Here is a 24115-nt window from a genome sequence, read left to right as displayed (position 1 = left end):
TGTTTGAAACAACAGGAAGTCACTCATTATAGAAAATCTAACACCTGTTTCAATTTAAAACAAAAAATACAGTGAATGTAGTAGATGATTTATATTCTATGACTGCAAATCTGTAAAATTTTGATGAAATAAATATATAAAAGTGATTAAGAAAAAAATGACAACCAATGAATATTACTTCTGTAACTGTCAAGAAGTTTTCTTATTTTTGTTACATTATAAGATGAAACTTGATTTATCTACATAAACAATTTTTTACTTAAATCTGATTTCAAAGATACATGTACTTATGACATTTGTCACAGGTTAGTGAAATGTTTATTATAACAATAACCAGAGTATATGTCTGTCTAGAGATATGAACCTGTTCTCTCTTGTTAGAACATCAGCTTCAGAATTCATAAATAAGATCAGAATATAAGTTTCAAATCCCAGTCAGAACAGGTTTCTGACATTCTAAAAGTTGATACTAATAGATAAGTAAGTTTTTTTTTTAACCCCTGAGAGTTATTTGATATGAACTGATGGCAAACAAATACTCCTGATAAATGCATTATTATGGTATATAATGCTTTATTGCAAGTAAAGTATGACTACCTATAAACTGCTGGTATAACAATATACCAAAGTAAAACAGATATTTTTTTTTTGCAATAAAATCTTTCTTTACACATATCCAGTATCAGTACATTCAACCTAACATCCTTTAAGAATACAACAGCATCTCAATAATGCACTTAATGCAGTACGCCATTGTTAACAAGACATATTACTCAATTCCAGAACTAATTAAGGTCAAGAGAAATGTTTCACATTCAACACATAAGGTGAAGACAGTATTATATTATTTCAAACTCATATAAGGCTATTAAGAAATATTCATTAATTGTTTCTGTACAATCAGGTCAAACTGTACATGTTATGATCTTTTACAATTTCAGGTGTAATTAAATGTGGCTTGAAAATTTAAGTTTTATATTTTTTGTTTTAAATTCTCACTTTTAAAATCTAAAACTTCATTTCTGCATGTCACAAGACACATTTGAGTTTTAAATGTTTCACCTGTAATTTCCAACCAATCAGAAATATAAAATATACATAATTAAAAATAAAAACCTAAAATTTCAAACACCTAGCTTTTTTATTTTCTAATATATAAATAAATATATCATACACACCAAGAAATCCTCCCCCTTTCCAACATCAAAGATTATTTTCTACTCACCTTTACATGGTATATCAATAGACATGCTTATAACCAACAGAAAAAGTTGATTCTCCAATATAACAAGTTTACAACTGTCTTTCTGTATTAGTTGGGGAAAGTATTCACTTAATAGAAACCTTTTAATACATTATCATGATTTTACTGCATTGAATGACTAGCAAAACTGCTTATTTTAGCTAAATAAATAACAATTTTTGGGACATTATATTCTAGTGCCCAGTATATTTTTTGTGTCCTAAAATGCACATATGTTTGTTTAAAACACTCAGATTTGAGAAACACAACAAAGCACAGGGGAGAAAGTAAAATATTTTTACTATAATGCAAATAGCTAGTATTTGTAGTGAACATTAAAAGTCCTCATAGTGTATGAATATTTTTTATTATTATATATTTAACAAAAGTAACTAAAATGTAAAAATTAAACTTCTTAGCTTAGCTCACAAAACTTTAACAAAATGTCTAAAGTTAAACAAGCTCAAGCACCAGTGCAAAATATGACACTAGGTGTTACTTGCTGTTAAGTTAGCTCTATGGGAAACAGTTAATGGGTTTCTGATATGATTTACTGCCTTTTATGCAAGGAATTCTGTTCAAATGGAACAAAGTACTGCAATAAAACATTGAAATTAAAAGAAAAGAGTTAACAGTTAAAAATATTAAGATAGATAATTTATTACTTTCTGACTCTCTCTTTAACCCCAAGACCTCAATTAGTATTATGAATCAAAGTATAAGTTGAGATTCCTGAATGAAGACTATTTCAAAGACTTTTTAACATTCCCTTCTATTTAATATGTGCAATAATCAACTGTGTATAACTAACACAGTAGCCTCACCTGTCTATAACCACCATAGGACCATTCTGGTATTCCAGATGCCAATCCTGAACTACATTGATTAGATCAAACACACTACTGAGTGGAGAACATGACTCTGGCCAGCCAGCACACTGTATAATCCTACACATAACTTCGTATTCATCTTGAACAGCTTGCAATATAAAGTCTCTTGTGATGAAGTTTTCCTGAGAATTTTCCTCAGCCAGTTTCACCTTAAAAGTGGTATAATCACTCTCCTCTTCCTTTTCTGGCCAGAAGGATGGATATTCCTAAAACAGGTTGACAATTATAAGAATAAATTCAACAGTGGTACAATGCACACTGTTTTCAATATTAAAAATGTTTAGTACTGGAAAATATTTCATTTTAAGGAACAGAACACTGTGATAAATAAAAATGATTATAAAGCTTGGTTACTGCAAAATCCTACATAAGTTATTAGTGTATCTGCACACCCAGTAAAACATATGAAAAGGTATATAGCATTCAATGTTATTCTAATTTATTTGTAAACTTTAAAACAAATGCATATGTACTTACATGAAAATATTTCCAATACACTAAAAATAAACAAAGAGTACAAATAAAAAACTTGCCTTTTCATCTACTGCTGATAATAACACAATGGTTTGAGAATTGTGATCCCACACCATCTGCCAAAAATCTGCAATACTGTCGTAAATAGGATGTTGTGTGATGATAAATTCTCGCAGCTTGCTAAAGCCCTGCAGAAAGTAAGTTTTAAATTTAGATAAGAAAACACAATACTTTAGATTTGCTGTGGAATCTGCATATGTATAAATATACCAGAAATTATCATAATAAAACATGAAATAAAAAATTAACTCTCAAACACAGCAGGAATGTTGTATGTAACAGCATCAATTGATGATAACTGCCATTTAAGGGTTAAACATTTAAGTGCTGTAACCTCTGGTTTTGCCTCTTTTGGAACTTGTGGTCTCAGAAGGTTTTGAAACACACAGCACACTAACCCTGAAATGTTAATTTTCCCAGCTCTTAATTTATTTTTAATTTTTATTGATGTATGGAAAGTGATGAATAACATTAAACACAAGTACTACAAGTATTTTCTTTTATCTTGCCATTGTATTGCTCACCCACCCATCAAGACCTGAAAAACAAAAAACTTAAACACAATATTAGAAAAATAAAAACTTATTAACACACTAAGCCTCAATGAGAACAAAATTTCCTTGCAAGAGAAGTTCTTGTTAAGTTAGTTTGATAATATGTTATTCTTGATTTTTAGGCTTCAGGCAAAACCCTTTCTAGTCAATATATATTCTTATATTTTTAGTTAGGTTAAACATGTTAACAAGCTGATGATTAGTGTGTTGGATTGAGAATCAAAGGTCCATAACTGGCATTCTAATACCATAAAAAAACAACATGCAACACTTTTTTATGGGTTGTGGGTGCATAATTTCAATAGTTAAAGTCAAATCCCACTATTCAATTAAAGTAGCCCATAAGTTGGTGGCTGATGCTGAGCTGTTGACCAACTATCTTTCCTCTATCAGTGCAAAAGTAGGGACAGATAGCCCATATGTAGCTTTGTGAGCAACTAAAACACATTAAACAAAAACTGTTTATAAAGCATAAAACACAAAAATAGAAGTTAAAAGAACTATTTTTTCATTTCAATAATACAATTATTTTCAATCTCAATTCTTTTGCATTTGCTCTTATCACAGTATCATACAGACTTCAATATAAATAAAATACTTTTATAATCTCTTTTGTAGCAGTACATTTAGTTATTTAGGTTACATTATTAATTTCTAAAATTTTATTCCTTATTTCTGAATTTGAACGCTTTCAAACTGAAGGTGGCATTATGCACTATTATAATAAATATATTTCACTAGTTAAACTACTATTGATATAGTTTTAACTTTTTTTTTGTTATGTTCCACAATAATAACATTAAAAAAACACCATTTTTTTCAGTACAATATAAGATAAAATTGACATCAAGTTCTTACTGGAAGGAATGTGGCATTAATATAATCAGACCCATCTGTTCCAGGTTTTGGAGTGATATGGACTCTATAGGTCTCTACTGGTAGCAGTCCCAATGAGCGGTTTTTGGACTTGTTGCAAGACTTTAAAGCAGAAGTAAGACTGAAGTCTCTGGGTTTGTACGATGTCACCAACTGTTCAAACAGAAAAATAAAATAATATAAAATCCAGTAAAATTTCAACACCCTTTTTTAAATTTCACAGTTGCTTAAATGATCCTTATTTGTATATTATAATGGTATAAATAATTCATGTATTATCAGCCTGAAGGTTGGTTCTTTGTTTTCCTCCAATTCTCTGTATCTTCCATTCTCTGCTTCATCTCACCATACAAAGCCCTGTTTCTCAGGCTGCCTAGCTTCTCAATTCTTATTTCTATGCCAATTTCCTTTCTTCTAGAACTTTCTTTATCAAACTTTCAATAATATGTCCCACCCATGTCTTTTGCCTTTTGTGGAATTTTTCTATTAAGGTTCTAGTTTCCTCCATCATCTCAAGAACATTATTATTGCTTATTAATTATTTAAGATTTTTTTCCCTTCATTGCCAAGTTCTCATCTCAAAGCTGTATAATCTTTTAACATCATCTTTTACACACAACATATAGACTTGATAAGCTTTTCCTTTAGTTCTCTTTCATTCACTGATTAGTAGCTCTTTCCTTTTACTAAATGTCACTTTCAGCATCTCTCTTACTTATTTGCCATCCTCTGTAAGAATATTCATATCATAGAAACTTGGTTAATCTGTAAATTAGAATGTATGTTGTGGAGGAAGAAAGCAAAACTCTCTTAATTTAGTTACTGTTTAACAGTGATACATCTCCTGCACCAATCTTCTGAAATAATACCATAAATATTTGTCTGATATTTCTTGATTGATTACTTTATTAAATCAAACTGATTGCATTAATGAAATATTATATACATTTTACACTCCACTAGTGCTGAAACAGCTTTATACTCATATTATACTACAATATACACTGAAAAACAGTAACTCAAAGTAAACAATCTAAAGTACTATTCTATTCAAAAACACACACCAATAACAAGACAAATTTGGAAAAACATAATTCTACTCAAATCAAATACATGCTATGAAGTTAAAGTAGAGTTCACAAAAGAGAGAAAGTATTTAATAACAGCTACAGTGTTATACACTAGTAGATATGATCTCTAATAAACATCTGATGCAACTGGTATTTCAACTAAGACTTTATATGCATGCTGTAATCCAGCTTAACTGATTAGTTTTCATATTGAACAAAAAACATTAATAGTGGTTGAATACAATAAGAAGCATAGTTGAAATGCACTTCTTCAATATTACACACAAGTTCTCATCCAACATAGGATGAGATATTCAAAATTATTATTGGCCTTGTACTGATGTAATATCATTGGCACAATATGAACAGAAAAAAAAATTCCAAAACTCATACATGGAGGCTACAAAAACGATAAGAAAAGTAAACACAGAATGTTTTAGTTGGAAGTAACTGCAAATGTAAAAAGAAAATATCTAATGAAAGAATGATGTTTGGCATGTATGTTTTAACACAGTAAAGAAAACAGTCATATCTTACAAAAACAGTATTGACGTAGTAACAAGTGATGTGTGCCATATTTTAATATATTTTTACACAGTAAAGAAAATAGCCATATGTTACCCAAACACTATTAAAGTATTAAGTAGTAATGTATGGGACATATACTTCAACAGAGTAAAGAAAACAGCCTTATACTCACAGTCAAACAGTATTAAAGAGGAATGTGTAGGATGTACACTTTAACACAGTAAATAAAACACTCATATGTTACATAAATATTATAGTAGTATATTGTAACACGTTTAATTTTTTTATTTATAACAAAGTTTCATAGATAGCTATTTATGATGATATTATTTACAGTTATCTTCACACTGGATAATTAACAGTTATTTTATTTTCACTCTTTGTTACTGATTTTTAAAAGATGCTATTTAAAAAGGCTTAGCTTGAAAGGAGTTAAATTAAAAGAACAGCTTTTCAGTTTATGTTCAAAAAAATAATTATCCAAGAGAAATTTAAATGAAGTGGCCAGAGTCTGACACTTGTAATATGAATTCCCAATTACTATCACCAGATCATGAGAGTAAGTTAAATAACCACATGCAAATTTAAAAGTAGATAAATACTTGTTTATCTTAGTCAATATTATTATTACTAGAGATTCAACTAATGGAACATTTCAGCTACACACCTTAAATTGCTTCTCCAGTAGAGGCCAGTGGTCCTTCTCTCTTTCACTGTTCTCTGTTGTCTGTATCATCTGGATGTAATGAGGGAGTTGGTTTGCTGGAACTTCTGTATCACTACTTTCTATAGCCTCTAACAAAGCATCATGAATGAAGATGTACTGATCCTGAAATAGTATAATATAGATTACAATATAAGTTAGAGAAGAACATCTGGATGTGCTCTTATTTTTAATTACTATTTCATGTCCATTATTCAAGAACTAAAAGAGTTAGTGATGTAAAAGTCTAATCATTCATGAGTACGGATTCATTATTACAAGTGTTTGACACTGAGTATGCTTCTTACCATGCTAATGATTTTGAGGACAGCAGCTTTATTTCATTTCAATAAATCTTTATTGTACTAACTTCCAGAGATCATGCTTAAATTTCTTTTTTATTACAAGAGACATTACTGTTATTGTTTATTTAAAAAAAAAGTCCAATAGAGCATATTGCAAGCATTTTTAATGTGTAATATTGATAAAAATCCTACTCTATTTTCCTTTTCTGTAAAGCTTATATCATACACTATCTTAATATTTTCTGCTATGAATCTGCCTTTTATATACTTTTTGATCTTTAATGTTTCTGCTATACATCCTAAGACAGGTTACACACACACACACACACATTAAAAGTTTTTTTTATTTTATCATGTTTTTAGAATAAGAGTTATAATACTTGGTTTTCTTTAGTTACAATTTTTCAGTTTTATTATTTTTTTAGTTATGAAATACCTGGTCTTCGTATTACTGATAAAATAGCAGATTTCAGACAATTTTTGTTTGTATGCAATATAACAACTTCAATTTTGCAAAAAAAACTTAAATTTCCTAATCACCCCCACAAAAAAGGCAAAAAGGTATTGCAATTGGGTCCTGTGTGTATCTGTCTGTCTGTGTTTCCACATGCCTATCTCGAAAACTAATAGATCACTGTACACAAAAATTTTTATACACAATCAGAAATCAGTGAAGAACAGTAGTCCAAATTTGGTCCAGATCCAAACTTGGATTTGGATCACTCTGAATCATTTTTTTTTATAATAGAGAGATAGAGTATTTTTGTAGTTTTGGGTTAATAACTGTAAAATGTGATTGAATTTGTACCAAACTTCATGGTCACATGACTCCTCATCACACTACAATAAATGATCTGGATCTAAGAATGATTTCAGAGTTTTTGAAAATGAAAGTTATTGTTATTCAATATAAATGGATGCAATCTTGAAAAGGTTTGTTTGTTTAGAATTAAGCACAAAGCCACACAATATACTATCTGTGCCATGACAACCACAGGTTTTGAAACCCCATTGTTTTTTTAGCTGTGCAAGTCCACAGACATACCATTGTGCCACTGGGGGATATCTTGAAAAGGAACTGTGGGGCGATCTCTCTGATTGCTCATGTTTTTTTATTTTCTTCACTGTAAATTAGAATTGTGTGTACCTACTTAATATCAGTTTGAACAAACTAATAGAAGTCCAACTGATTATTACCTGAAGTCAAATGGATGCACAATATTTGAAAAGCTCAGAGATTTATTCAGAAAACTGAAAGCAAATTTAAAAAATATATAATTTGTAAATATTTCCTGTAAATACTTTTTACATAGTACTATTTTTGATGAATGTGGTAATATGCTTATTTTTCTGAATTAATGAACAAGTAAATTGGATTTGCATATATTAAATACAACAATACGTGTACTACAATATTTTCAAACTTTACTTATAAATATTCAATATATACCTCTGTTTGAACCAAGAAGTTCCTCTGCTGTCGAATGAGCTTTAAAAAGCCAAATACGTTGACACTCTGTCGATGACCGATTTGCTTCAGCATAGCATCAATAACTATGTATGTTCCAGTCCTCCCGACACCAGCACTGAAAAACAAAGGGCATTACATTAACCTATCATTCATCAGACCAGACTATTTTGTGACTGACAGATGACTCAAGAACTTAAGAAATTAAACCTGTTGATTTATTAAAATTTCCATATTAAATTTTCACAATCTCTAAACCCAAAATAACATCTATTAGAAACCACCACATAAAATATTGTAAATAAAACCTCATCTGCAGTTAACGTGATTTTTATCACACATTTTGGGACTAATGGATATATTGTTAATTTGTCACTAGCACTACCAACTGTACTACTTGAAAACAATGGATATATTGTTAATCACTCACCAATACTGTCAACAGTACCACTGAAAATTGATGTGTATAATGTTAATGAATCACCCATACTGCTAACAGTAACATTAAAAACAATGAATTTATTGTTAGTCACTACAACTGCCAATAATACTACATAATACCATAATCACTACTGAAAATTAAGATACTGATTCATCAAAACAAGCACTAAAACCAGTACATATTTGTCATTATTCAGTCATCAGTTCCACTAATATTTGTTCAAAAGTAATTATATAATATACCATTAATTAACCAGTCTCAAGAACATTTGCACTAATAAATGATATATAACCTGCTAACATAACCACTAAGAAAACAGTATATATTGTAACTCTATCAAATAAAAAAATATATTTTTAGTCAAAGAAACATTACAATTTACAGAAAAGGGTATAAGGTCAGGTATTAAACATTTTGTTCTCATAAACTATTTATTGAAGTGTGTGTCAAGACAAATTATATAAAATTAAATACTTTTTTCTTGTAAACAGTTTAATGAAGTGTTTGTTCACTTAAATTCTGTAAAACTAAATATCTTGTTCTAGTAATTTGTTTACTGAATTATCTAGTCATATTGTGTAAAATTAAGTACTTTGTTCTAGAAACTGTTTATTGAGGTTCTTAGTCAAATAGTGTAAAATTAAATACTTTCTCCTAGTAAATTGTTTATTGAGGTGACTAGTCAGATTACATCAATTAAATAACTTGTTCTAGCAAACTGTTTATTGAGCCATTGATTCAAACAAAATCCTACAGGTGATTTAAATCCATAAATATAATGATAAATGTTAAGTACTCAAGATAGAATATAATTTTATTTTTTTTCATTGTCATTACATCAGTAACCACCACCATGTAGCTGAACCAATTACAGCACAGAAAGGACAATAGAAGCAAGATTAAAAGCATGTGCAACTATTTATTTCAGGTGTGAGAATTATAAATCACTCAGGTTTCAAGAAGGATAATGTACAAAAGTACTCAGTATGAGTATTAAGAACTGATTATATCCTAACATCAATTCATTTCATGTCTGACCAAAATCAGCACTCACAGCAAGGCAGTTCTGTGTGAAAAGAATTATATATTAATCTACAACTAGTCCTATATAGATCAATATTTAAAAGAAACAATAATAATAATAATAATAATCTGGTTCCATTTCAGGAAATTGGTAAACTAAAGAAATGACTGTTTAATATCCTTCTGGTGGCCTGTTAACACTCAAACAGTAATCTATTGTCAACACTACTTACACATGTACTAAAAACCTAACATTAAATTAGTTATGCAGAATTAGAAGATGCAGTAGGATCACCAAACTTTATTTATAACAGACATTTTGCTAAACTATAACATACCTTATAATTCTTTTTAATTATATAAACAATCTTATTTGTTTTTTAGATAGTAAAAAAAAATGTTTTTCTCAAAACGTGTAGATAATTCTTGTGTACCAAACACTTTAACAAAATTGTAGTGAAACTTCTTTACAAACTTTAATTGATTTCATCCCAATACTGCTGATTCATTATGTTTTTACATTGAAGAAACAGATTCATATCATTTAATTTATTGTTAATAACTATTAATGAAGCATTTTGTTTCAATATCAGAGCTTATCAGATCAAATAATCACAGTGAAAAGCCATTTCACAAATATTACCAAAATAAATTTTCAGTTAAACTATACAGTCAAATTTAAAAGAGTAAAATATAACATATGCACTAACAAGCATGTTGAATATCTTACTTGTGCTATAGTTCAGACATACTCACCTACAGTGTACTATTATTGGGCCTCCATTGGGTGGATTAGAAGCTGAAGACTTACGAACAAAACTAAGAACAGGTAATGGATGATCAGGAACACCATGGTCAGGCCAGTTAGTGTAATGATACTGGTACACTGTCCTTTCTGCTGACCGTTTCTGAGATGGGAATAATAGAAAATGTTACTTTGTTTTAAATATATATATATGAAATTAATACTGATGTAAGCTTACACAAGTAAAACAATTAATGGGTATTTGTAGTTTGTAATGTTATAATAGCTATTAGACAAAACCACTGCTATAACATAATCAGTTATCCTTAACTCAATGTTATGCTAATCAGTCATTAGATAATCTAAGTGTAAATGTTTGGTAATTTTTGGACAACTGATTGATTGATTGATTGATTTAGTGTTTTATGGCACAAAGCAGTGAGGCTATCTGCGCCAGACATTCGGTAAAAATATAAAAATAATAATAATAAAAAAATAAATAAATGTAGTAATAGACATAAATGGAAATCAAGGTAAAACAAAAAAGTATAAAACCAATGTTGACACCTAGTCTACAATGTTAAGATAGAAGGCAGAGTATAAGTAGTTGTAAGGTATTTACTCTAGCAAAATGGTAATGATCATAACCCGCCAGGAAGACTAACAGGTAAGTTCAAGAACCACCGTCAATCACCTGAAGTTGGCCTTTCCAGTCCTGGTTCCGGGTTATGTGTCATAGCAGCTATTATCAAAATGTAAAAGAATAAAAGTTTTAAAAGACACTCCGCAAAATCGTAATAATGAGTAACCAAATGTCCAGTAAAAAGATAAAAGTCAAGTAAATGGAGTAAAATTTGTAAAAGTAATTGAAGATAAAAGCAAAACGACAATTAAAACAGAAAATGGCGTAAAAACCAATGTTGACATCCAGTCAACAAAGTTGTAAAGAACTACCTGTAGCAGAATGGTAATGATCATAACCCGCCAGGAAGACTAACAGGTAAGTATAAAACCACCGTCAGTCACCTGAAGTTGGTCTTTCCAGTGCTGGTTCTGGGTTATGAGTCAATATGGCCAGTACTAAAAAGTTAAGTAGTAAAAGTGTGAAATGATATGCAGCAAAAGTATAACAACAACTCGCCAGGACGACTAACGAGTAGTTCAAACGGATAGTTCAAACAGTAGCGTTAGTCACCTGAAGTTGGCCTTTCCAGTCCTGGTGTCAAGTTATTTAATGTTCTGGCCATTGTCCAATGTCAAATTGGAACGAGTTTTGTGACTCTTTAGACAAGTCCTATAAAGACCCAGCCACATTCTGGAAAAAGTTCAGAAGTATCTGTAATGACAACTCAACCAGCAAAATTCCTAATCTAAAATACAACAACACTGTTGCAACTAATGACATAGAAAGCTAACTTACTCGCTGAACACTACAAGCAGGTTTTCTCTACCCCCAATTAAGCATTTTAATCATTCTCATATGTACGGTCCAAAATTTTATCCAAAATAACATGGCAGCGTTCAGTTCACATTTCCGTGCCGTTTGCCTCCACGATAACTCTGTCTACAGTACTGCCCTTCAAAAACTAGTCAAGCCAATCACACCAGCCGAAATAAAACTGATTATTAAAACTCTAAAAACACTGCCCCAGGCGAGGATGGTATCTGAAATATCATTCTCAAAAGCTTAGCTTTATTCTTAAAACACCTAACCGCTTTTCAACATTTCCTTTTATTCTGGCTATTATCCACCACAGTGTAAATCCGCCATTATTAAAGTCATACCTAAAACTAACCCAGCATCCAGCAACCCCAAAGATTATCGACCCATTAGTCTACTTAATAACATTGGAAAATTGTTAGAAAAGGTATTAGCTAATCGTATATCATGGTACCTGGAAAAACAAGAACTTCTCTCTGAAATACAAAACGCTTCCCGCAAAAATAGACAGACAGCTGATCACTTAGTTCGGCTTACCGAATCAGTTATTCAAGGTTTCAACAGAAATCACACCACAGTTGGCTTATTTTTAGATGTAAAACAGGCTTTTGACTCTGTTTGGCACCAAGGGCTTAAATTTAAACTCTTCCAGTTCAACTTTCCGCCTACCCTAACGAGTTGGATTTCCAGTTTCCTTGATGACAGATTAGCTAAAGTTAAAATCAGAAATGCTACATCTCACATTGTTCCCCTCTCAGCGGGAGTTCCCCAAGGATCAGTACTCAGCCCTTTGTTATACATTCTCTATGTCAATGATATTCCCTTCCCGCCGCTCAAACATACTTATGCGTCGCAATATGCCGACGATATCGCGGTATGGAGCATATCACGTGATCCCCTCCTCGCTGCCACGAAAGTTCAAGCCACATTAGACAAGATTACCACCTGGTGTAATACCTGGCGAGTAGAACTCAATGCCTCCAAAACGCAGGCCATAATATTTAAACGTAAAATTAAGCGGAAGAATAAATCCTTCCCAAAGTCAAACTGAAATTGGCAAACACTGAAATTAAATTTTCGTCTACTATTAAATTCCTGGGCATCATATTTAACAGAAAACTAACATGGACAAATCACTTTCAGTCAATCCTTTCTAAAATATATAAACGTATCTTTTACCTAAGACGCATCAGCAGCATAGTCCGTGGGTGTAGATCTAGCACGGTTCTCGCCATCTACAAAACCTATATTCGGCCAATAATCGAATACGGTAACATGATTACGGTATCCGCTCCCTCCACCCATCTTAAGAAATTGCAACAAGCGCAAAATCTGGCCATCCGTCTCGCGCTCTGTCTTCCCAGATATACTCCTTTAGCATACATTAATAGAGCTAGCTCCATCCCGCCTCTCAAAAAGAGACTCATCTATCTTGCAACTAAATACTATAAGAAAGCAAAAAACCGGACGCCATTAACAAACCAAATTCCACTATTAGCAGCTACCCCGTGCTCGTGGCAACGATACCTCTCGCCTTATAATTACATACACGCCCTGGATGTAAACTCAAGTTTATAACCATTTATGTTTTCCTTTTCAGCATCGGGCACTGGTGAGGTTGGTTTCTTTCGGCGCCTCACCAGTGAAAGTGGGTTTTCTCGGGGTACTCCGTTTCCCCACAGCAAAGTTCTGTTTCATAGGATCTATAGATCCCAGCCCTGAAAAGAGGTACGTCATTTTGATTTCTAAATTTTAAATTAGTATCCAAATTTTGAATATCCAAAATTTTTAAGTGTTTAATAGCTAATACATACAAGTCATGAGACCTAATCATGTCGGCGCACTGTGTTTGCATCTCTCGGCTCTCTCCAAGACAACATCCTTAAACAATGATTTGTGGGTGTTCTGCTGAACCTTCCTCATCTTTCTTCGTCGTCTCTCTAGCCGGCAGGATCTCTTCTCAGCTCTTCCTGATGCCCCTCAATTAAATTCAACACATTATCAACTTCTAGGTCATTCGTGACCATCCCGTTGTACGAATAACTAACATCCCACTCCTGACCATATCTCTCGCTCCGTAATCAGGTAATTAATTTATTCTTGCCTTGTGTGGGGTGAAGAGAAACAGCAGTTTCTGACCGCCCCTGGTTATTTTTCGTTCGTAATGAACGAAATCATAATTTAACCAAAATTCCTACCATGACCTAAGTCCAAGTCCAATGTCAAATTGAAGGAGAGAGATTAAAACTGTAAAAAAGGAACCACAATTAAAAAGGTGTAATGAATAAATATGCAACACTTAAATGAGATTAAAAAGATTAATGGCCATTAAAAAATTAAAAACATTTTCAAGGTGGACAGAGTCACCATCACCAATAACTCTGTCCAATGTTACAGACTGACCCTGGGAAAAAATATGTTTAAAATATTGCCGTTGTTGAGAATTGTAACGATGGCAAGAAAGTAAAACATGGCTGATAGTGATTTGAGTGTTACACAAACTACACATTGGTGCATCAGTTCCAGATAAAAGAAAATGATGAGTTAAAAAACTGTGACCAATGCGTAGCCTAGTGAGAACAACTTCCTCCATCCGAACTTTACGGAAGCTAGATGGCCAAAGTCCAATTTTGGGTTTGATTTGAAAAAGTTTGTTGTCACGTTGCTCACTCCAAGTGGACTGCCAGCTGGCACGGAGCCGAGCCTTGAAGACAACACCATAGTCCACGTACGGAATAGGCATAGGAGTGATGGTGCTGAAGCAGACATATTTAGCTGCCATGTCTGCAAGCTCGTTCCCGCGAATACCAACATGGCCTGGTATCCAGAAAAACTGGATTGAAGTAGCTGCTAATGAGAAATGGGCCAGTCGGTTTCGAATATCAGCGAGAATAGGATGTGAGCTAACATGTAGCGATTCCAAGACAAGTATAGAACTAAGCGAATCAGTATAAATAGTGCAGTTGGAGTACTGCTCAGCTGCAATATGATCCAGGGCAAGAGATATGGCATACAGTTCAGCAGTGAACACAGAAGCTGTAGAAGGGATTCTGCGCGCAACTACTGACCCATAGCAAACCATAGCAGAGCCCACTGAATTACCTGATTTGGAACCATCTGTATAAATGGGAACTGAATGATTGTTTGAAAGATATTCATTGAATAAAAGACAGTACTTCCAATCTGGAGTATCTGCCTTTTTTAGGTGATTGAAAGAAAGGTCACATTTGGGGGCTGTAATAAGCCATGGTGGGATGGGCCAACCTGTGGAATCTGCAATGTTATCCAAGGACAGACCCAATTCATCCAATTGCACCCAGATGCGAAGGCCAAACGGAGCAATGACAGATCGTCTGTTCTGAAAAAGTACTGCCCACCGAGGAAGGAAAACACATTTCCAGGTGGGATGCTTTGGTAAGGAATGAAGTTTCGAAGTATATTGTAAAGATAGATGCAAACGGCGAAGGTGTAGAGAAGGTTCATGAGATTCAATGTATATACTTTGAACTGGAGAGGTACGGAAAGCCCCAGTGCAGAGTCGAAGTCCTTGGTGATGAATGGGTCCAGCATCTTTAAGGCCGAGGGTTTGGCAGAGCCATAGACCATTGATCCATAATCAAGTTTTGATCTAATAAGAGCATGATATACCTTTAACATTGAACAGCAATCTGCCCCCCAATTGGTAGAAGAGAGAACACGGAGGATGTTCAGTGCTCTTGTGCATTTGACCCGAAGCTGCTTTAAGTGTGGTATAAAGGTCAGTTTACGATCAAAGATAAGCCCCAAGAACTTGGTCTCCGGGACCAATGGCAGCAAAACTTCACCGATATGAAGTTCAGGATCAGGGTGAATACCCCGTCGACGGCAAAAGTGCATGCATACAGTTTTGGAGAGAGAGAAATTAAAGCCGTTCGCCAGAGTCCACTTCCATACACAATTGAGGGCGGTTTGTAGTTGCCGCTCAATATATCTCATGTTTGACAACTGACATGAGATGTGAAAGTCGTCGACAAACAGCCCATTCGCAACAGTGAGAGGGAGTTGTTCAGTGATGGCATTTATCTTTATACTGAAGAGTGTAACACTCAATACACAGCCTTGAGGGACTCCAAGTTCCTGTACAAAAGAACAGGAAAGTGTCGAACCCACACGAACTTGGAATCTCCTGTCCATTAAAAAATTTTTAATAAACATGGGTAGATGGCCACATAACCCATATGTATGGAGGTCTCGCAAAACGCCATACCTCCATGTTGTGTCATAAGCCTTCTCTATGTCAAAGAATATTGATACAAGATGTTGGCGGTTGAGAAAGGCTTCTCTGATAGATGTTTCAAGACGAATTAGGTGGTTTGTGGTGGAGTGCTGTCGACGGAACCCACACTGGGTGGGCGAGAGGAGGTTGTTTGATTCAAGGAACCAAACAAGACGAGCATTAACCATCCTTTCTAATGTCTTACAGAGACAGCTTGTCAAAGCAATTGGACGGTAGTTTGAAGGAATCTTGGGATCTTTCCCTGGCTTAGAGAAAGGTAAAATAATAGCCTGGCGCCAGGCATCAGGAAAAACACTCTCCTGCCAGATCCGGTTGAAAACAATCAGAAGGTCAACCCTCCATGAAAAATGGGAGAATAATGAAGGGGAGCAAACTGAGAGATCAATAGCGGTAAAGGACTGACTAGGTGCATGAAAATAAGTGGAAGAACCAGTATTGAAAAGAGAAAGATTGTGATCAGAGAGCATCCTCTCTACAGATTGGCCCCTGCCATCAATAATAGCACTTCCCCAGAGGGGATGATGTCCATTAAAATCCCCTAGGATTAGAAATGGAGATGGCAATTGTTCAATGAGGGCATCAAGATCTAATTGATCATATGTCTCTCCAGGGGACAGATACAGAGAACAAACAGTGATGGTATGACCTAAGGAAACACGGATGACTATAGCCTCCAAGGGTGTGTTGAGTGACAAAGACAGGGTGGGCACATGTTGATCAACCAACAGTGCCACCCCTCCATGTACTCGACCATCACACAACCTGTCATTTCTGTACAGAGAAAACTGCCGAATGGAGACAGTATCAGCAGTTTTGAGAAATGTTTCTTGTAAAGAAAGACAAACAGGATGGTAGGAAGCAATCAGCATTTTGATATCATCCAGATTAGAACGTAAACCTCGACAGTTCCATTGTATCAAGGTGGCCATTTTTAAGAACGGGTAGGTGAAGTGGCTGGAGAACCCTTCGGTTTATGACCACGTCTTTTTTTCTTTACTGTCTTTAGTCGGAGGAGGTCTATCAACCTCCATGGATCCTGCTCTGGGTCGGGTGGGCAGGTTTTTGTTATTGGAAAGGGAATCCAGTGACTGAGGATGCGAACGAATAATTGTTTTGTCTCTTGTGGTGGGAGAAAAAGATGTATCAGAAGAAATGCCTGTATTTGAAACTGAAGGACGTGGATCTTGAGGTTTGTTGGAAGGTATGGGAGGAACAGAGATGGGTGTGGAAGTCGATTCATCAACCTTTTTAACCACGGATGTCAAAAGGTTTTCATTTGTTTTGAAAACGATTCTCTTGGAGGCACAGAGAGATCTGTCTGCACTCCCACTGTAGTTGTGGAATGAAGTGCAGCAGCATATGTCCGAGATGGAGTTGTGGACAGCAATTTTCGAGCCTCAGGATAACTAATGTTATGTGTCGTTTTCAAACGCTGCACCTCTTTTTCCTCCAACCATTTTGGGCAAGAATGAAAGTAAGAGGGGCGAGAACCATTGCAGTTTACGCAATGTGGGTTCATGTCACAGTCATAGGCATCGTGGTCCTTGCCTCCACAACGAGCACATGTCAGGGAACCCCGACAAGATGTCTTTGAGTGGCCGAATCTCTGACATTGGAAACATCGAAGAGGGTTTGGTATGTATGGCCGAACCCTGCAAATGAGATAACCTGCCTTGATGGTGGCAGGTGCACGTGGTGAAGTAAATGTTAAAACGAGGTTTTTGTTGGCAGTGTAACTCCATCTTTGCGAGTGGAGATGCGCCTCACTGCAGAAACTCCTTGAGTGGAGAGACCAGCGAGAACCTCTGACTCGGGAACGTTCTTCAAATCCCTTTCAACAATAACTCCTCGCGAAGAATTCAAGGTAGCATGGGGTGTAACCTCAATAGGTATATCCCCAATTGCCTTTGAATTCAAGAGGAGTTCACTGTGTTGGGATGTGGATGTTTCAACCAATATGTCACCAGATCGAAGTTTCTTTACTGATTTTGGAGAGCCAGCAAGTCCCTCTAGTCCCTTTTGAATAAAAAAAGGGGACATTTGCCCTAAAGGTTTTTCCGAAAGAGAATGTAATATAAGAAAATGAGGTACGTGTGTTACTGATGTTGAAGATTTCTTTTCTGAGTATTCAAGACGTGGTTGCTTACCCATTGACTGTTTTTTTACAATTTTATTTAAATTTCTTAAAGGATTCATAGGAAAAAGAAAAAATTTCGGTACCCACTGACCCCACCCACCATGGAGCCCTACAAGGGGACGCACTACAAAGTCACGCAAGGACAATGCAGCAACGCCAGGGTTTCGTGAGCACTATACCCAAATACCAGCATCAGGCACAATGTCCACAACACCCGTTGAGAACTTCCAACACTGGTACTTGGTTGACTCTAGCCCAAGTGGACCAGCCGATTGACCCAAGGGGGGCCACCCAAAGGCCGCCCGTCTACAGGAATTCGAGGACAAAGTGGTGTGTTAGGGTTGGACCCCTCCTCCCCTTCACGGGTCGCCACGCACGGCAAACACATGGGTGGATGTTTAGATCCCAGAGAAGGTAACCAGATAGAAGAGAACCTTCCCTGGGAGGTCCCCTCACCACGTACAGGAATCCACACCGAGAAGTTTTTGGACAACAAAGTTTAGTATATTATCTTTATGATAGTTGAGAAAAATGCTTGTAAATTTGATTAAAAAACAGATCTTTTTTCTCGTGTCTCATAAAAAAATTAAATTACTCTTTTAATGTCATACGTTTGTAAAAAACTTGCAACCTTTAATGTATATAGATATGGAACAATGGACAGACCCAGATTTGAAAAGAAATGTTGAATACAATTTCAAATGCACTACAAGTGTCTACACAAAATATAGCAAGATTTTAATAAAATGCACAAGAAAAGAAAAATAACATTACAAAATTATTGGTCCTTAAGATATGACTTGGACTCATAACACTATGTAACACAAATTTTGTTCCTGGATAGTATGTTATTTCTTAATTGCTTGTGTTGTAAAAGTACGAAAAATGGCCATTATTCCCTTCAAACTTTGCTTTTGTGACCTGGATAATGAAATTTAGAAATTAACCTATTTTCTATGGGCAAATTTGCACATTTTCATTTACGTAAAGTCTGAATAAAACATAAATTAAAATTTACACGTATTTATACTAAAGTTATACAAAAATGAACAAAAATGTTTAGAAGTAAGTTGTTTTTCGAGATTTGCAACTGTAATGTCAATCACTTCCAAATATAGTCTCCCATCATGTTTCTGTTATATGCTCCTTGGTAGTGGAGTTCAAAGTCCAGTATATATTGGTGGAAGCACTCGCCTTGCTCCTCTGACTATGCTCCCATGTTCTTGAATTTATCAATATGAGCATCAAGGATATGGACTTTCATGGACATCCTGCAGCCATTTTGCCATAGTTCTTCACCAGAGCCTCAACCAATTTCACATAATTTTCGGCCTTGTGATTGCCCAAGAAGCCTCAAACCACTGCAAGAAAGCTGCCCTAAGTTTTTTTCCCTTCCTACTGAGTTTCTTGAGGAATCCTGTGCACTCCAGAATCTTCTTTATTTGTGGTCCAATGAAGACACCAGCTTTGACCTTTGCCTCAGACAGCTTAGGGAATAAGTCTTGAAGGTACTTGAAGGCTGCAGACTCCTTATCAAGAGCTGTGACAAATTGTTTCATAAGACCCAATTTTATGTGCAATGGTGGGAACAACACCTTCTGGAGATCCACTAGTGGCTCACACTTCACATTGTGCCTCTCCACAGAGAACTAGGTCCATTGTGGCCAGTGCTTCCTGTTGTAGTGTGCTGCAGTGTCCCTGCTATCCCAAAGGCAAAGATAACAGGGAAACTTGGTAAAAGCTCCTTGGAGACCCATCAGGAATGCCACAATTTTGAAGTCTCCAATAACCTCCAGACTATACTCATCATACCTCAAGACTCCTAGCAAGGTCTTGATGTTGTTGTATTCCTCTTCAAGGTGCATCAAATGAACCAGGGGAAGAGACGGAGGCATAATTATTCCCATCATGGAGCAGCACAGCTTTGAGGCTTCTGGATGAGCTATCAATAAAAAAGGCACCACTCGTTCAGGTTACAGGCAATTCCAATTGCCTCACACAGACTGGATACATTGTGGCAAAGGCAAAGCCCACCTTGACGAGTGAAGAAGCTTGAAAAATGTTGAATAATGCTTCCTATGACTTGCAACTTGCATACTCTCATCTTACAAGTCCCACTCCTTGAGCCTAGATGTCAAAAGCTCGGCATTTGACTCTGTTAGATCCAAATCTTTGATCAAGTCATTGAAGTTTCTTTGGTTGGGGTAGTATAGCTTTCTCTCACCAGCTGTACCTCTGAAATTGTAATCTGGATCTTCAACATCTGTCTCCTCTTCTGATTTGCTGCTCTCTTCTGAGGATGGCTGCTTTCTCTCTGACAAAGTGGGTACAGGGAGCTCAGAGCAGTGTGGCACTGGGGCGATGGATTATGGAAAGTCCAGATACCCGAGAGCAGATGCATTCTTGCCAGCCTGACATTTGGAAGGGTCCACCATGCAGGAGTCGCAATTGCTTGAGAGGTCAGTGGGTTCAAATTCTTGGAATAGCAAACTTCATGGCTCTCTTTTCCCCTCTGTACCATCCTGCAAAAGAGCAAAATAAAATTATTATGAAGAATAAATTTAGTTTGTCCAGAACTAATGTGTAAGAGGTTCATGCAAAATATTTTATATGTGACATTTATTTTATACTATTGGAAATTAATAAAATAAAAGATATTTAAATTTTAAAAGGTCTAAAATTTGTATAATATAAAATCTCACTATTCAAGAAAGCAAAAACTCTGTCTTACCTTCTAGAGTTTTTCTGCAGTGCTCGCAGGTAAAATGAGATGTCCAGAGTTTGTCTTGATCCCTGACAGGCATGCCAAAATATGCCTTTTAGACTTCACAAATTTTAGCAGATGCTGTCACAGAGTACTTTTTTGCTCTTGTCTTGGTAAATTGGTCACACACATAACAGAATGCATCTGGAAAATGCTTCAAACTTCTTGATGCCATTTCTGACAAAATCAGATAGATCTATGCGTAGCTAGAAGTAAACTGAAGTGGTGAGTCCCTGTATACATATATTACTATGGAAAGTTCTAGAAAATTTTCGTAAGTTTTACAACTTTCTTGAAAATTTCTGTAAGTTCTACAACATTCTAGAAAGTTCTTGAAAATTCTTGTAAGTTCAAGAAAATTCTCTATCAGCTACTCAACACTGAATCTACCTGAAACGTTCTGGAAAATGGGTAAATTTGAAATTTCATTACCCAGGTCACAAAAGCAAAGTTTGAAGAGAAAAATAGGTCTTTTGCATTTACTTTAAGCATAAGCAATTGGGAAATCTTTCTAACCTGGAACAAGAAAAAGTAAAAATTTTGTTACATAGTGTAATGCAAGATGAATGTGTATAGATATGAAACAAGGAACAGACCCATATTGAAGAAGAAATGTTGAATATAATTTCAAGGGCACTACAAGTGTCTACACAAAATATAGCAAGATTTTAATAAAATGCACAAGCCTATTGAACATGAAAGAAAAAACAATAAATGTGTTACAAAATACTGGTACTTAAGATATGTCTGGGAATTGACTCTGACTTATAATGCAAGATGATATTCATGTGGAGAATAAAAATATTTTTATCCATTGTACAGTTTTATGTCACATTTCCAAAATGCACATATACAGTTTTCTCAGTACTCTTGGTATTTACTTTCCTCTACCATGAAGTGTCAACAAATGAGCAGCATAGAGTAAAACAAATAGTCAAGTTGATAAACCTGAGTATTCTATAAAAAGTCACAGCATGCATAACGTGAAATCCACCTTTGCACACAGAATTGATATTAGAATATATCACACCTCTGACATGATTTTAGTTATACAACAGTTTTAAAACTATAATGTGCACAACAAAGAGAAGAAACATTCAAATGCATTCCTGTTGTTCACATGATAATTTGTAATTAATCACTGTATATGTGCCATACAATGCATAACAGCCTGCAAATTACAGTGTAAAAAAATATGAAATCATATTTGATAGGTGCAACATATTTTGACTGGGTTAAAGAAAATCACACTTTCAACAATGAATTAGACTATATATTGATTTACATTGGATTCAAAATATGCTTAAAACATTCCCTAATATCATGAGATACAGACAACAAAAGCAAAAATCATGTAAGGCTTGAGATTTTAACATCAAACAAATCAAGGTTTTATTATAATATATATATCAACTATAAACAATGTCCACTCTACTTTTTTACCTCAATTGTTTTAAAGAAAACAAACCATACCCTACATTGATTTATGATTTTCCACAAGTTTTAATTATAAGTAAATCTTAACTGGTAAAACAGTTGATGGATATTTATACTTTATAATGTTATGTTTATTATAAATAGCTTACTTTTTTTATCTTGAGATTTCGAATAGTAAAAGTACGGAGTGTGTAGGTAGCCATTGTAACCTCACAAATCATTTTCACTTGAATAATACCATACACTTCAGTTCCTTCTTTTGGCCAATACATATCACATTTTCGCTACAAAGTAATAACAAAAAAATATCTAGTAGTCACATCTCAAACATAACAAGGAGAGCTTTCAGTAATACTCAACAAATTAAAGTACTATGAAAAAATTATGTACTATTCTTATACAACTCCAATTTCCACTTAAAATAATTACCTTAAATACCTATTTATATAAATGTTTAAATCCTTTTCCACTTTCTCAGTAAAATAAATTGTTTCCATTGACATACATTATGGTTTAAAGTGTCATTAATTACAGATATAGTTAAAACACACAAAAATAATGCATGTACACAAACAAAATCAAACAGTACGAAGCATAATTAATTGAGAAGTCAGGACACAAAGTTTTGTTACATGAAAGACAATAAATACTTGAAATAATAGTGGTTTTTAAGAGAAAAATAAATTGGCATGACACTCAACTGAAATGGGAAAATAATTTGATATAATTTAGTAGCTTGAGCAAACACACAAAAAGAAACAATGCAGCTACAGCTTGCAATAGAAACACTAAATGTTACACATCAAATAGAAGTTTTCCTTTTACAAGCTAAACATTTCTTCATGAACATATATTCTCTTTCAAACAATGTTCCCAATCTTACATAAGTTTCAGATTTCAAAAGAAGGTCAGATAAAAGGTAAAAAACAAAACAAAACATATATCATCTAGTGTAACTATACCATTTGCTTTAGAAAAAGATCCCAAAACATTCTAACAAAAGTACAGCAGCTCCACAAAAGTATCTTAGGAGTGTTTACATGGTATTTCAGTTTGAATAAAACTTGACTAACCTTTTAATAAAAATGCTGTATTCCTCAAATGATAAATGGAATCAAAGGAAGAATTTCACAGTGACATAAATCCAATTTAACAGTTTTCTTTGATAAAAAAATATTTTTCAAGTACATGATTTTACTTCAAACAAAAAAAGGTTTCTGTAAAATTTGGGTTTATTTACTTACACAGAAGTTAAGGGGGTAAAACTAACATTTTAAAAACATTTATGCATTATTGAAAAAAAGTATATTAAGAACCAACACCGAAACAGTGAAAGTGACTTGAAATGAAGGTTTAATGTCCTTAGCAAGCACTTACTGGGGATGAAACTATATAATTTGTAGGTGTATTGTAAATTATTATTTTGAATTACATATGTTGCCATATTAACTTCACAATATTATGAGTATAACTTTATCTCAAATGTAATCCACAAAGCAATCTTTAGTTTATAATTCATTTGTTTATTTTGTTAAAACTAAAGCCATCTCTAATTGAAATATTTATATTCTCAAGTGAACCACCCTAACCCTTATTTCCAAGTACAAAAAGAATTGGGCTTAGCATTCAAGGACAAACATAGAAATATTGCCGATATAATTTTTAATATCAGAATGTGA

At 34.3% G+C, this 24115-nt stretch overlaps 1 protein-coding gene across 5 annotated transcripts in view; it reads right to left on the bottom strand.

Moving 5' to 3' along the window:
• The window catches only part of LOC143222052 (putative receptor-type tyrosine-protein phosphatase mosPTP-1), a 150758-nt gene that overhangs the window by 13277 nt on the left and 113366 nt on the right, over nucleotides 1-24115 (bottom strand). For all 5 annotated transcript variants that reach the window (XR_013011963.1, XR_013011964.1, XR_013011966.1 and 2 more), the window contains 7 exons: nucleotides 22586-22720; nucleotides 10393-10544; nucleotides 8154-8289; nucleotides 6363-6524; nucleotides 4080-4250; nucleotides 2667-2795; nucleotides 2068-2339 (listed from right to left, as the gene is read on the bottom strand). Coding sequence is in view for 1 of the 5 variants with exons in the window: in XM_076447896.1 (XP_076304011.1) it covers nucleotides 2068-2339; nucleotides 2667-2795; nucleotides 4080-4250; nucleotides 6363-6524; nucleotides 8154-8289; nucleotides 10393-10544; nucleotides 22586-22720 (1157 nt within the window). In the remaining 4 variants the exon portion in view is untranslated. The remainder of the gene's footprint in view (nucleotides 1-2067; nucleotides 2340-2666; nucleotides 2796-4079; nucleotides 4251-6362; nucleotides 6525-8153; nucleotides 8290-10392; nucleotides 10545-22585; nucleotides 22721-24115) is intronic.

The sequence above is a fragment of the Tachypleus tridentatus genome, chromosome 8 (genome assembly GCF_004210375.1).
Source record: "Tachypleus tridentatus isolate NWPU-2018 chromosome 8, ASM421037v1, whole genome shotgun sequence".
In the NCBI taxonomy this organism is placed as follows: domain Eukaryota; kingdom Metazoa; phylum Arthropoda; class Merostomata; order Xiphosura; family Limulidae; genus Tachypleus; species Tachypleus tridentatus.
The sequence above is the reverse complement of the archived record's forward strand: the minus strand, read 5'-3'. Positions and strand labels throughout refer to the sequence as shown.